This window comes from Scyliorhinus canicula, chromosome 31, assembly GCF_902713615.1.
Source record: "Scyliorhinus canicula chromosome 31, sScyCan1.1, whole genome shotgun sequence".
Taxonomy (NCBI): domain Eukaryota; kingdom Metazoa; phylum Chordata; class Chondrichthyes; order Carcharhiniformes; family Scyliorhinidae; genus Scyliorhinus; species Scyliorhinus canicula.
Window position 1 is genome coordinate 2921207 of NC_052176.1, and position 15096 is coordinate 2936302.

Genomic DNA, 15096 nt, shown 5'->3' on the forward strand with positions numbered 1-15096 from the left:
TTACGGGGATGGGGTGGCAGTGAGGGCTTGAGTGGGTCGGTGCAGACACGATGGGCCGAATGGCCTCCTTCTGCACTGTATGTTCTATGTTCTAATTCTCACAGACAGCAAATCAGGAAAAAAAAAACGCAATGATCATCAATTTCTTTTTGCAAATTTTACAGGTACCAATATAAAGATTGAGACAAACACAGGACTAAGGTAGAAGCTGAAATAGCGACAAACCTTTCAAAAAAATATTATCCTATTGGACTTTGTGACATACCACCTGTATAAAATTAGTTTTTCAGGGCCAGAGAGGGTGTTCAGTAATATCATTAAAACCCGAGTTACACCTCATACAACAAGATGTAATAGTTTCGAGTTGTTTGGACAGTGATGCTACAATGTAGAAGGAGACATTTACATCAATTCAAGTGGATTCTACAGATTATAGTCTGTGGGGTCTTCAACATTGCACTCTGTGGAGAAGCAGGGTATCACGGACTGCAACTTCTACATCTCCACATTTAACTGCATGGGTGGATGCCAGAAGATGCTGTCAGTTTTGCAGGCGGTAAACCGTAACAATTTCACCACCAATACAACTTCTATGCCAATAAGTCAGAAATTTCAAATGTAAACCCACACCCCTCCTCGGGTGTAAAGGCTTTTTGTGAACTACAAGTACCCGTAGTGATGCATGTCACAGTTCAAAGTGTCACACAGAGCCTGATACCGACTTTTCAATCTTTTAAAAAAATGTAATCTTTCATAGGAAATGAATGAAAATGAAAATTGCTTACTGTCACAAGTAGGCTTGAAATGAAGTTACTGGGAAAAGCCCCTAGTCGCCCCATTCCGGCGCCTGTTCGGGGAGGCTGGTACGGGAATTGAACCGTGCTGCTGGCCTGCCTTGGTCTGCTTTCAAAGCCAGCTCTTTAGCCCTGTGCTAAACCAGCCCCTATAACCGGCCTTGTGACGTGTTCCTTACCCCGCCACCGGGACATGGGTGTCATGGGAATTCAAAAGGGAGCCTCAGTAATGGTGACCATGAAACTATTGTCGATTGCCGTAAAAACCCATCCAGTTTGCTAACGGATTTCAGGGAAGGAAGTCCGCTATCCTTTCCTGGGCTGGCGTGCATGTGATTCCAGAACCACAGCAATGTGGTTGACTCTTATCTGCCCCTCTGTCATGCTCGAGCAAGCCGCAGTCAGTTCAAGGACGATTGGGGATGGACAACAAATGAAATCCGATGAAAGAATAAAGCAAAAAAAAAACTCCTTGCAGAGATCCCTTACCCTAAAGTATAAAAATCAAATCTCAGTGAAGTCCTAGCATTGCAGGGATTCGAAGAAGAATCCAGTCACAGAGGTATTGTTCTTCAGTTCAGCCGAAATGAAATGAAAATCGCTTATTGTCTCAAGTGGGCTTCGAATGAAGTTACTGTGAAAAGCCCCCTAGTCGCCACATTCCGGCGCCTGTTCGGGGAGGCTGGAACGGGAATTGAACCCGCGCTGCTGGCCTGCCTGGGTCTGCTTTAAAAGCCAGAGATTTAGCCCAGTGTGCTAAACCAGCTCCTCCATATCACAATCTACAGGGTGCAAAGTTGCCACCAAATTAAAATCTTACAGATTTAATTTTACAAATGCAACGCTTTCGCCTCGTGCTACTCACATAAAGTTAACCTTTTCAACTGCTCCCTGCACCTGTCCAATCACTGTGCCTTGTGACGTGTTCTTTACCCAGCCAACCAGGCCTAGCTTCCTGGCTTGTTCCTCAGTGTACTGAAATTAAAAAATCAAAAGGATAGAATATCACCAATAAAGTATGGGACAACACAGCAGGGAAACACATCGGAAACATTAAAAAATACAACACCCGATGTGTAAAACATGAAATGAAATGAAATGAAAATCGCTTATTGTCACGAGTAGTCTTCAATGAAGTTACTGTGAAAAGCCCCTAGTCGCCACATTCCGCCGCCTGTTCGGGGAGGCTGTTACGGGAATCGAACCTGAGACACTGGAGCGGTGAAGCAAAAGTCCTAACCACTGTACTACCATGAAGATGCATGAAGAGTGATGCAGATCCATGAGTTGAGACTTCCACAGGTCTGGACAGTGCGCAGGATTTCTGCTTGGCCGTGCTTCAAGGGGCTTCAGAAATAGTCACAAACGGAAGCAGGTCAATGCGAGCAAAGAGGATACTAGTTTCTGAGCCATTCCCATGTTGTTTACTGCGAGCTTGCGCTAAAATACAACCTGCATTCCGTCTCAGTTTTGCTGACACAGGGTTGGAACAGATTCAGATACCGGCTGTGGTTTGGATGAAATTGAAAGCGGAGCCTTCAGTTCTCACTGCCTGGAAGGTCAATACTCAGGATGTCAACTCGATTGGCCAGGTCCCAGTTCCTTGTCAGATAACCACGAGGTGACTGGACTGCAGAAAACGAGGAAACAGTTCCCCGATCATCGTCCCCTGTCTAACCCAAGCTCTTTCTTTTATTCATTCAAGGGGATGCGGGCTTCCCTGGCGAGGCGCCCATCCCTAATTGCCCGATGAGAAGCTGGTGGCGAGCCGCCTTCTTGAACCGCTGCCATCCATGTGGACCCACAACGCTAACGCTCATCGGAGGATCTGAAGACATTCCTCCTCCAGGAAAAGGAGGCAATGCCCCGGGGGAGAGATAATTCTCTGCGGTAATAGCCCATTTATCAGACACAGATGTCAGATTTTCAACATGCAGATGATAATTTCTGTCCCTCGGACCAGCTGTTAGAAGATTCCAGTATGACTTACGAACTTTATGCTCTCGTGTGTATGCATAAATCTTTTTTTTAAATAAATTTAGTGTACCCAATTTTTTTTTTTCAATTAAGGGGCAATTTAGCGTGGCCAATCTACCTACCCAGCACATCTTTGGGTTGTGGAGGTGAAACCCACGCAGACACGGGGAGAATGTGCCAACTCCACACGGACCGTGACCCAGAGCCGGGATTCGAACCCGGGTCCTCAGCGCCGCAGTCCCAGGGCCGGCCACTGCGCCACCGTGCTGCCCTGTGTGTCTGCATAAATGCCACATCACTATCACCCTCGTCTCTGCATCACTTAAAAACATAAGAAATAGGAGGAGGCCATTCAGCCCTTCGAGCCTGCTCCGCCATTCATCAGATCATGGCTCATCTTTTGCTTCAACACCATTTTCCTGCCCTCTCGCCGTATCCCTTGATTAAAAGGGCATAAGAAACAGAAGCAGCGGTAGACCATGGGTGTGATGCATTCGACAAAGCTCCAGCTTTTGAGTCTAAGCGTGTGATTATTTCAAATTGCTGGGCACCGCCAGGAATGTTGCAAACAATTGAGTGCAGAAGATACACCTTTGCAAGCATTAAGGAGGGAAATGGGGTTCTCGACATGGGTATTATAAACAATGCTTTTTTTTTATTATCAAGAAACTAGGTGAAGTCCCACGTGAAGAACGATACTGACGTGTAACAGGGAGGTAAATCAGGAATTTTTCTTCGGCAGTCCCCTTGGGATCAAGGATGACTTGCTTTCACTCCGGTTCGGTGGCTTCTGAGTCGACTGATTAAAGTCCAATGTGCGGTCTGCGGACCCCACCACGTCTGAAGCCGGTGGTGCTTGAAGGGTTGGGTGGATCGACTGTTTGGACGTTTGAGCGCTCCCTCCGACGCCTCGACTACGACTCTGCACCTTTCCGACGAAGTCCCTCGAAGTGTTAGGTGCCTCTTAGGAATCAGGAACTTAGTGGTTAGCTGGCATTAAACAATAAGGGAGACTGAGATAGAGGTAAGGAGGTCCACGATGTTGATATTCTGGGAAGGAATAAGTTTGAATAGAAAACGGCGTGATCAGCTTGGATTTGGACAGACTGAAGGCTCGCGGGAAAAGAAGAACATCGAGGAGCAGGAATCAGTGAATACAATGTGGTCGCACCCAACAGCAGCTACTGTCACTCAGAATGACAGCACACTCAGGCATTCCTGCCAGCCGCTCCAATCTCTGCACGAGCGGGAAGCAGAGACAGAATATTCTGCAGCTACCAAAATAGTGCAATCTGCAGGAGGTCCACTTCAAGCCTCCACTCGAGGCAGGCAGTTACTTCACTCAGGAGTCTGTGACAGACAAGCTGCAGCCAGCGACCTGGGAGGAACACCAGATAGTACATCGGTCGTGCGCTGTCAATCAAGAACAAAGAGTAGCAACGCAGATTGATCTCGCTAAGTGGGATGAAATGTAATAGCAGTTCAAGCTGAATGGTGCCCAAACAGTGCCCTATTGGTGTTGGATTGACTACCAGCAGAAGAGAGGGGATCGGATAATTTTGACTTCTCTGGTGGGTATGAAACAGTGTTGAGGGAAAACTGAAGATGGAGGAAGGGAAATTCAGGAGGCCTTCTCAATGCGAACCCAATCCGCAGCCCTCCCAATGGGCGAAGATGGTTCAACAGCCATGTCATACTCCTGTATGTTGCACCCTCACTTATATTAATAATAATAATCTTTATTGTAGGCTTACATTAACGTCGCAATTAAGTTACTGTGAAAAGCCCCTAGTCGCCACATTCCGGCACCTGTTCGGGTACACTGAGGGAGAATTCAAAAAGTCCAAATTACCTAACAGCACGTCTTTCGGGACTTGTGGGAGGAAACCAGAGCAGCCGGAGGAAACCCACGCAGACACAGAGAGAAGGTACAGACTCTGCACAGACAGTGATCTAAGCGGGAATCGAACCTGGGCCCCCGACGCTGTGAAGCAACAGTGCTAGCCGCTGTGCTACCGTGCCAACTTATTATTACCAACTTATTCTAGATCACCCGTGTACTGCAGCATAGGACTTAGATTGAATTGTTTTCAGAGTATCACATAACGTGTCCAGCTACCTGTATTTTTGCAACCAGTGAGCCTTTTTAGGTTATTGCCTCTGATCAGGCCAAATTGAAAATGAAATGAAAATGAAAATCGCTTATTGTCACGAGTAGGCTTCAATGAAGTTACTGTGAAAAGCCCCTAGTCGCCACATTCCGGCGCCTGTCCGGGGAGGCTGGTACGGGAATCGAACCGTGCTGCTGGCCTGCTTGGTCTGCTTTATAAACCAGCGATTTAGCCTTGTGAGCTAAACCAACCTCCCTACCACCTCGAGGGAAACTGAACTTTGGTTTGGAATTCAGGCTTGGCATCCAGCGGAATGCTGGCGTCCAGAGGGTGTAGTTTGAATCTCCTGAACGGTGTCAGGTGGTGCCATAAATGACTGACTGCTCGATTGGTTGGTGCAAAGGACTGGGAGGTGTTAAACGGAAGTGGGAAGAGGAGCTGGGGGTGTGTGTCTGTGTGTGTGTGTGTGTGTGGGGGGGGGGGGGGGGGCTTATGACATGGGCCGGCTCAAAAAAGGATATGGTTGATCAGCAGGGGAGGGGACTGGGAGCTCCCCAACCAGGCTGATCACGTGGAACGTGAGGGGGTTGAATGGGCCGGTCAAGCGCCCACGTTTGTTCACACACCTGAGGAGCCTGAAGGTGGACGTGGCTTTCCGACAAGAGACGCATTTTAAGTTGGGGGATCAGACAGGGCTGAGGAAAGGATGGGTGGGGCAGATATTCCACTCGGCTCTGGATTTGGAGATGAGCAGGTGGCGTTCGAGGTGGGGAACATTATGGCAGATTCGGGGGGTACGTTGTGATGGTTAGTGGTCAGCTGGAGGGGAGCAGCCTCCTGCCGGGGGCAGGGGAGGGAGTGCTACAGTTCCTGGATGGGTTGGAGTTTTCCAGGGTGGGCGAGGGGGGGGCCTATTGGGTTTAGGGAGGTGATGGAGAGCACGGGGGAGATGCAGGCAGGGAAGGCTCCGCGGAGGTCCGGATGGGTTCCAGGTGGAGTTTTACAAAATGTTTGGAGGAGACCTGGGGTCATTGCTGGTGAGTGCAAACAATGAGGTTAGGGAGAGGGAGGAACTCCCCCAAACACTATCGCAGGCATCCATCTCCCTGATACTGAAAAAAGATAAGTGGTTAGCAGTGTTGTTTCACAGCGCCAGGGTCCCGGGTTCGATTCCCAGCTTGGGTCACGATCTGTGCGGAGTCTGCAAGTTCACCCCGTGTCTGCGTCGGTTTCCTCCGGGCGCTCCGGATTCCTCCCACAAGTCCCGAAAGATGTGCTTGTTAGGTGAACTAAACATTCTGAATTCTCCCTCCGTGTACCCGCTGGAGTGTGGCGACGAGGGGATTTTCACAGTAAAGTCATTGTAGTGTTAATGTAAGCCTACTTGTGACAATAAAGATTATCATAAAGTAAAGCTCTGTATCATGGATTCAGCTTCACCGACCGCCTAGTGGTGCCTATTAACATACATCTGGAAGGAGCTCCTTCAGCTGTTCATTTGACCAGTGGGAATTGGTGCTATTTATGTCGCTGAGTAATACAGCACAACTGAGCTCTGTCCACCGTTCCTTTCTATATCATCCCAAATGCACGACTCACTGGAGACTAGAACCTTGGTCACCGGATCTGCAGCACCTTAAGACATTTCTGAAAGATGCAACGTGACTTTAGCGGTCACAGAGCAGTCAAAGAACAAAGAAACGTACAGCACAGGAACAGGCCCGACGGCCCTTCCAAGCCTGTGCCGACCATGCTGCCCGTCTAAACTAAAATCTTCTACACTTCCGGGGTCCGTATCCCTCTGTTCCCATCCTATTCATGTATTTGTCAAGATGCCCCTTAAATGTCACTATCGTCCCTGCTTCCACCACCTCCTCCGGCAGCGAGTTCCAGGCACCCACTACCCTCTGTGTAAAAAAACTTGCCTCGTACATCTCCTCTAAACCTTGCCCCTTAAACCTATGCCCCCTAGTAATTATCATAGAATTTACAGTACAATTGACCCCTCTACCCTGGGAAAAAGTCTCTGACTATCCACTCTGTCTATGCCCCTCATAATTTTGTCGACCTCTATCAGGTCGCCCCTCAACCTCCGTCGTTCCAGTGAGAACAAACCGAGTTTATTCAACCTCTCATCATAGCTAAACAACCTCTCATCAGGTCACCCCTCAGCTTCCGTCTTTCTAAAGAAAACAGTCCGAGTCTATTCAGCCTCTCCACATAGCTAACATCCTCCAGACCAGGCAACATCCTGGTAAACCTCATCTGCACCCTCTCCGAAGCATCCACATCCTTCTGGTAGTGTGGCGGCCAGAATTGTGCACAATATTCCTAGTGCGGCCGTACCAAGGTTCTATACAACTGTAGCATGACGTGCGAGTTTCTATACTCAAACCACATGAAGATAATGAGCCATACAAGAAGCCATGGCACCCAGAACGCCTTTCCTAGGGATGGTGAACCATTATGGTAAGAGTTAAGCAGAAAGGTTCCTTGTCTCAAAGTAAACTACGCACCAGCACAATTGAAGTCCCAGCCTGAACCGCACAAGCCGCCAGCTCCTACCTGGGCTGACTTTCATGTCCCAAGTCCAATCTCCCGCTGATGGGTCGCCGGCCCGCAGTGGGGCAGCTCGTACTCCATGAGACTCATGGGGGGGGGGGGGGGGGGGATTAACCCGTTCATTGGTCTGCTGCTGGGGGTTATAACAATGACACAAATCTTTTGATAAAGAATATGATAGTGGCAGATTCAGAAGCATTTGTGAAAGGGGAGCTAAATATCCATTTACTAACAGTGCTGTCAATTAAAAATAAGGTAAATATTTACAAATGTTACATTTTTATACGTCCAGAGCAAATCGGAGTTTTGGTGATGCTGTGCATATTAGGATTAAGGTTTGCTGTGTCAGCCGTACACTCTATATTTGGACATCACCGTTCGATGCCCAAATATGGAGCATATGACACACATAGAAAATGAGAAGCTGCATATTCCCCTCCCTATGCCACAGCATCATGGATGCACTCCAAGGGAAATCTGATCTTCATTGGGCAAAGCCACAGGATCACTGGTGCGTTAAAGAAATCACCGATTTCTTTGTTCTTTATAGGAGACAGGTTTAGATAAAGGATCTGGATCGGCACAGGCTGGGAGGGCCGAAGGGCCTGTTCCTGTGCTGTAATTTTCTTTGTTCTTTGATACGCCTCCCGCTTTTTGCTGGTGCTTCAGCGCCTCCTTTGTTCCCCATTGCTGCCCCTTTGAGTATCCTTTCCTGACGAACCTTTGTCGTAGCCCAAGTCCTGCGTAACTAGTCTAAAATGATGGGGCACCAATCCAAGGACGGCCAAGGAATAAATCCAGGAACAAGCTTCAGGAGGAACCTCTTTGCTCAGAGTGGTAGAGCTCATTACCGAATGGCCGGGGCAAATGGCCCGGATGCGTTGGAGGGAAAAGGGGATTAGCACGTGAGGGAGAAAAGAAGGATTTGTTACCCGTCGCAGCCCTTTGTGTGTCTTTCCCGGCCAACCTTTGTCATAAGCGAAGTTCTGTCTAACTGATGTGGTGCAGCTCACTACCAGGTGGAATGTTTGAGTACGGGTGCATTGAAGGAAAAAGTGGATTAACACACGAAGGAAGAAGGACATGATGATTGGGTGGGATTGAGGAAATTGAGAGATGGCTCACAGGAGCATAAACACCTGCAGAATGAACTCCATAGAATTCCTACAGTGCAGAAGGAGGCAATTCGGCCCATTGAATCCGCACTGACCCTCTGATGGAGCACCCAACCTAGACTCACTCCCCTGCCCTATCTCCGTAATCTCATCTAACCTGCACGTCTCTGGACACTAAGGGGCAATTTAGCACGGCCAATCCACTTCACCTGTAGACCTTTGGATTGTGGGAGGAAACCGGAGCACCCGGAGGAAACCCACGCACACACGGGGAGAACGTGCAGACTCCGCACAGACAGTGACCCAAGCAGGGAATCGAACCTGGGACTCTGGCGCCGTGAGGCAGCAGTGCTAACCACTCCGCCACCGTGCTGCCCAGTAAGGGCACAATTTATTGGAAAGGATACAGAGTCCCGTGTCGGTCAGCTGGCAATGTCGGAAAGGAACCCGCTGTTAAACGGAACTTGGTTTTATTTCTGCGTCTCGGCGAGGCGTTCCTCGCACTTAGTCCCGTTCCTGCACTAATGAGCGCCGCTCGCCTATGCAGGAGGAGATCGGGTTGCCATTTTAAATGGCGCCCCAATATCTCGACCCCGGCACTCAGCCCCCCCCACCAGACTGGCAGTGCCATGGTACCCGGGTGGCATTGGGCATGACAGGGTACTACGCTGCCTCGATCCCGACCACCCGGGGCCTCTGAGTGTCTGGAAGACCCTCTCTGGTCCATGTTTTTGGAAAGCAGTACTAAACAGGGCCCATTAGGGGTTTTCGAGGTGAGACTGTTAGATCTACGGGAATAGGCATATTCCAGTGATACTGACTGCTCACGTGAATATGCACATCTGGGTCCCGACCCCAATGGGCGGGATCCAGATCATGACGCCTGCCGAGGTTTTGGACACACGAGGCCGATAGATTGCACACATAATTTTATATTTTCTGTCCTTTCACCAGGTTCTCTTTCCCAGCTTGGGGGGGGGGGGGGGGGGGGGGGGGGGGGGGGGGGGGGGGGGGGGGGGGGGGTCTGCACTGTGGTATTGTCACCGGACTGCTAATCCAGAGACTCAGGGTAATGCTCTGGGGTCCCAGGATCAAATCCCACCAAGGCGGTGGGTAAAACTTGAATTCAGTAAAAATCTGCTGTGGGATCCTCCGCTTCACCGGCAGCGGCACACTCACGCCCATGGGTTTCCTGGCGGCGTGGGGGCGGCCACAATGGGAAACCCCATTGGCCGGCTGCGACAATGGAGGATCCCGCTGCCGGCGGGGGCGCGCCACGCCGGAAAATGGGGCTGGCATTGCAGAGAATCCCGCCCTTGGAATTAAAAGTCCAATGATGACCATGAAACCATTGTCTAATATCGTAAAAAAAACATCGGTTTCACTGATGTCCTTCAGGGAAGGAAATCTGCTGTCCTTACCCGGTCTGGCCTACACGTGACTCCAGACCCACAGCAATGTGGTTGACTCTTTAAAAAAAAATTTAGCATACCCAATTATCTTTCCCAATTAAGGGGCAATTTAGCGTGGCCAATCCACCTAACCCTGCACATCTTTTGGGTTGTGGGGGCGAAACCCACGCAGACACGGGGAGAATGTGCAAACTCCACACGGACAGTGACCCAGGGCCGGGATTCGAACCCGGGTCCTCAGCGCCGTAGGCAACAATGCTAACCACTGTGCCACCGAGCTGCCCAATGTGGTTGACTCTTAAATGCACCAACGAAATGGCCGAGCACTCGGGGCAAGGGGCAACTAGATATGAGCGATAAATGCTGGCCCAACCAACGACGCCCACATCCCCTGAACCGATTAAAAAAAAAACGGTTTTCTTGGCTGCCCTACTGACCCGGTGCTAACCCTGGTGAATTCTCCCGGATACAGCTAATGATGCACATCGACATTTGCGGAAGACAGTTGTAGGTGACGATGACTTACTCAGGCGGACTTAATTTGGCCCTTGTGAACTGCTCTGGCGATTGCAAAGACGCTGACCTAAATTCTGACTACGTGCCAGCGGCAAGGAGTCACATGTGTCAGAGACTGGGGAAAAAAAAAAAAAATCACAGGCAACGTTCTCATGATCTTCTGAGAGTTGGCAGCAGAGATTCCTTGCCTCTGGCATGATGCACTTGGGAATCTTAAACTATTCTGTATCATCTTTCATTCGGAAAACAGCAGCCGACTTGTGGCCGACTTGATACAACTGTTTCAGCGGGATGGATTTGCGAAGGGGAGGTCAAGCCTGACTGCTGCAGGAGGTACCTGGAACAGGGTAGGGGAGAACAGTTTCCGCAATCAGCAGCAAAGGATCTTTGATGCGTAATTGAGGCGCACAAGATCTTGCCTTTGTACTTACATTGGAGTGTCGGCCTCAGTTATGTCTAAACCATGATAGAGGGCTTGAGGTCAACCTTCCAGAGGCAACATTCTCCCAAAGGATGCAATGTGACACAGTTACTGAACTATTAACATTATTTGGAGGGAGGAGGGAAGAAATATCAGGAAAGGCTACTACATCGAGGAAAAGACCATCAAGTCCGATTGGACAAATCTGCAGCACAAAATATGGTTCGCAATCATATGAATTAGGAGCAGGAGTAGGCCATTCGGCCCTTCGAGCCTGATCCGCCATTCAATAAGATCATGGTCGTCCTGATTGTAACCTCAATTCCATATTCCTTTTAAAAAAAAAAAATTTTAGAGTACCCAATTATTTTTTCCAATTAAGGGGCAATTTAACATGGCCAATCCACCTAACCTGCACATCTTTGGGTTGTGGGGGCGAAACCCACGCAGACACGGGGAGAATGTGCAAACTCCTCACAGTGACCCAGGGCCGGGATTCGAACCCAGGTCCTCAGCGCCGTAGGCAGCAATGCTAACCACTGTGCCACCGTGATGCCCCATATTCCTTTTTTAAAATAAATTGTGCGTCCCCAATTATTTTTTTTTCCAATTAAGGGGCAATTTAGCGTGGCCAATCCACCTAACCCTGCACATCTTTGGGTTGTGGGGGTGAAACCCACGCAGACACGGGGAGAATGTGCAAACTCCACATGGACAGTGACCCAGGGCCGGGATTCGAACCCGGGTCCTCAGCGCCGTAGTCCCAGTGCTAACCACTGCGCCGCCTGCCGCCCTCAATTCCATATCCCTGCCTGTCCCCAGTAACCTTTCACTCCCTTGCTTACCCTTGATCTATTGATTGATTAATTTACTGTGACATGTACCGAAGTACAGTGAAATGTATTTTTCTGTGGCCAAGCGAACATACACGATACATACACAGTAGACAAAAATAATAATCGACATCGATCGAACTCTGCCTTAAAAATATTCAAAGACTCAAACACACCTGTTACTGTACAATGTGAAAGATGTTGGGATAATGACATTTCACGAACACTTTAAACCTTGCTATCCTTGCTGCATGCAGATTTATTTTCAAACCTGCCGGATTTTATTGTCATGCAATCCATTCATTTGACAGTACCATTCAATATGGCTATCAGCCATGAGAATCTAGTTTAAAGATAATCTTGATAGATAATGACCTGTTTTTGGAACACCTTTGTATTTAACTTATTATATTCCCACGAATAGAAGGTGATTTTTCATCCATTTTTTCCCCCTCTTGCCCTCACCTCTCCTCCTAGCACCCACAACTGTGCGCGCAATTAAATTACGTCACCCATGTTAAAAATAAATTCAAAGACACTGCTCCCAGCGTCTTTTTAGGAAACCAAAAGACTCACGGCTGTCTGAGAGAAAAGAATTCTCCCCATCTGTGTCTAGCTCAGCAATTAGCACTGTCGCTTCACAGCGCCAGGGTCCCAGGTTCGATCCCGGCTTGGGTCACTGTCTGTGCAGAGTCTGCACATCCTCCCTCCGTGTCTGCGTGGGTTTCTTCCGGGTGCTCCGCTTTCCTCCAAGTCCCGAAAGACGTGCTCGTTGGGTGAATTGGACATTCTGAATTCTCCCTCTGTGTATCTGAACAGGCGTCGGAATGTGGCGATAGGGGCTTTTCACAGTAACTTCATTGCAGTGTTAATGTAAGCCTACCTGTGACACTAATAAAGATTATTATTAAATGGATGATCCCTGACTTTCAAATAGTGGCCTCTAGTACTAGATTCTCCCACAAGGTCGGGCGGGATTTTCCGGCCACGCCCAACCCGAGACCGGAAATTCCAATCCGAGGTCAACGGACCGTTAAACGTTCCATCAAAGTGCCCGTCCCACCTGCCACGATTTACCCCATCCTTGCCGCATCTATCCTGTCCAGACCTCTCAGGATCTCATATGTTTCAATAAAGTCGCCTGCTACTCTTCTAGACTCAGGCGGATACAAGGAAAGAAGGTCCAAGCTTTCCTCATAAGGCAACCCGCCCAATCCAGGTATTAGTTCAGCAAACCTTCCCCGAAATGCTTCCAACGCATTTGAATCCTTCCTTAAATAAGGTGACCAAAACTATGGGGGCGATTCTCCCAAATGGAGCCCAAGTGTTCGCGCCCGCAGCCGGTGCCGCGCCAGCGCAAATGGTGCCGATTCTCCGCACCTCGGAGAATCGGGCCCCGGCGTCATGGCACAGTTGCGTCGATTCTCCGCACTGGTGCGGGGCTCGGAGAATCGCCCCCTGTACATAGCAGCCCAGGTGTGGTCTTACCAATACCCAGCATGACTGAAGCACAATTCCCCCCACTTTTGTGTTCAATTCCCCTTGCCTAATGCCTTCAGCTCGAACTATTATGGCCCAAGGTGTGAGAAAGTTGCCTCGTGAAATGAATTCAGAGAATCAAGGGTTTTTGAAAAATTCTTTCACAGGATGTGGCATCTCTGGTTAGGTCAGCATTGATTGTCCATCCATAAATGCACTTGAGAAGGTGGTGGTAAGCCGCATTCTTGAACCGCTGCAGTCCATGTGGTGTAAGTAGACCCACTGTGCTGTTAGAGAGGGAGTTCCTGGAAATTGACCCAGCGACAGTGAAGGAACAGCTGATATGTTTCCAAGTCAGGGCGGTAAATGGCTTGGGAGGGCAACTTGCAGGTGGTGGGGGTCCCCTGTATCTGTTGCCCTTGCCCTTCTTGGTGGCTGAGGTGGTGAGTTTTGAAGGTGCTGTCGAAGAAGCCTTGGTGAGTTGCTGCAGTGCATCTTGTAGATGGTACACACGGCTGCCACTGTACGTCGCTGATGGATTGAGTGGATATCGAAGAATGGGGCGTCAATCAGGTGAGTTGCTTTGTGCTTGGATGGCGTTGAGCTTCTTGAGTGTTGTTGGAGCTGCGCTCATCCAGGCAAGTGGAGAGTATTCCCTCACACTCCTGACTTGTGCCGTGTAGATGGTGGACAGGCTATGGAGGTGAGTTACTCGCTGCATGATTCCCAGCCTCTGACCAGTTCTTGTAGTGGGGGTTGAATCTGTCATGTGAGTGTACCTTTAAGAAATGGGTGTTTATAAATGGGTGTGTATATAAGTATCTGTAGTGAGAGTACCTTTAAGAAATGGGTGTCTATTACTGCAGTGATGTCAGAGAGTGGGTGAAGCTGGGCTGTCTGTCAGCTTTTTACTTTCGTTTTAGGCTGTTTGCAACAGGGTATGTTTTAGTTTTGTTTTCAGAGCTGCAGTCACAGCCAGAAGGTCTATCAGAGTCTCTCTCGGTAATCGAAAGGCTGTAAATCGATCCTGGTGATTTAAAACTAATAACAGTAGTGAATGTAAACCTAATGTGCTTCTGGTAAAAGGTGTTTTAAGTCTTATGGATGTTAACAGAAAAGCTTAAAGAATTACTTACTGTTGTATTCTTTGGGGGTTGTATTTGAATTAATGTTTGCTAAAATGTTCACTGTATGTTTTAAAAAGGTTAACTTGAGTTCACAGAATAAACATCGTTTTGCTTCAAAAAATACTTTTCCATTTTTGCTGTACCACACCTGTAGAGTGGGCCGTGTGCTCCCCATACCACAATCTAGTATAAGTTGTGGATCAGGTGAACTCCATGATACACTTTGGGGTTCTCTAAATCCTGGCCCATAACAAATCTAAATCACACTGATGTCCATTCACTCAGTCATTCTTTTGACAACGTAGGTATGAATTTTCCCCTTCAAGAAACCCGTACTCACATCTGACACACCGTGCAGACGCAGCTAGCTGTGGCAAGAAATGGATTCCTTTGCTTTGTGCTCTTACCTTCCGGAAGAAGACACCTGGAAATGGAAGAGAACGAAAATAATCAATCATCCATGATACTCAACAGGGGCAACAGTCCAATGCTTATACTGAGAAACTGTTAGCCAGACCAGGGGTGCGATTCTCCGACCCCACGCCGGGTCGGAGAATCGCGGGGGGCCGGCGTCAATCCTGCCCCCGCCGTGTCCCGAATTCTCCACCACCAGAGATTCGGCGGGGGCGGGAATCGCAGCGCGGCGGACGGGGGCCCCCCCAGGCGATTCACCAGCCACCTACCTTAACGGCGGGATTGGTGGCGCGGGCGGGCTCCGGGGTCCTGGGGGGGGCGCGGAGCGATCTGAC

At 49.1% G+C, this 15096-nt stretch overlaps 1 protein-coding gene across 4 annotated transcripts in view; it reads right to left on the reverse strand.

Moving 5' to 3' along the window:
- Positions 1-15096, reverse strand: part of LOC119958866 (acylphosphatase-2-like) — a 71721-nt gene that overhangs the window by 11472 nt on the left and 45153 nt on the right. For all 4 annotated transcript variants that reach the window (XM_038787376.1, XM_038787375.1, XM_038787374.1 and 1 more), the window contains 2 exons: positions 14755-14771; positions 1660-1769 (listed from right to left, as the gene is read on the reverse strand). In XM_038787376.1, the coding sequence (XP_038643304.1) occupies positions 1660-1769; positions 14755-14771 (127 nt within the window). The remainder of the gene's footprint in view (positions 1-1659; positions 1770-14754; positions 14772-15096) is intronic.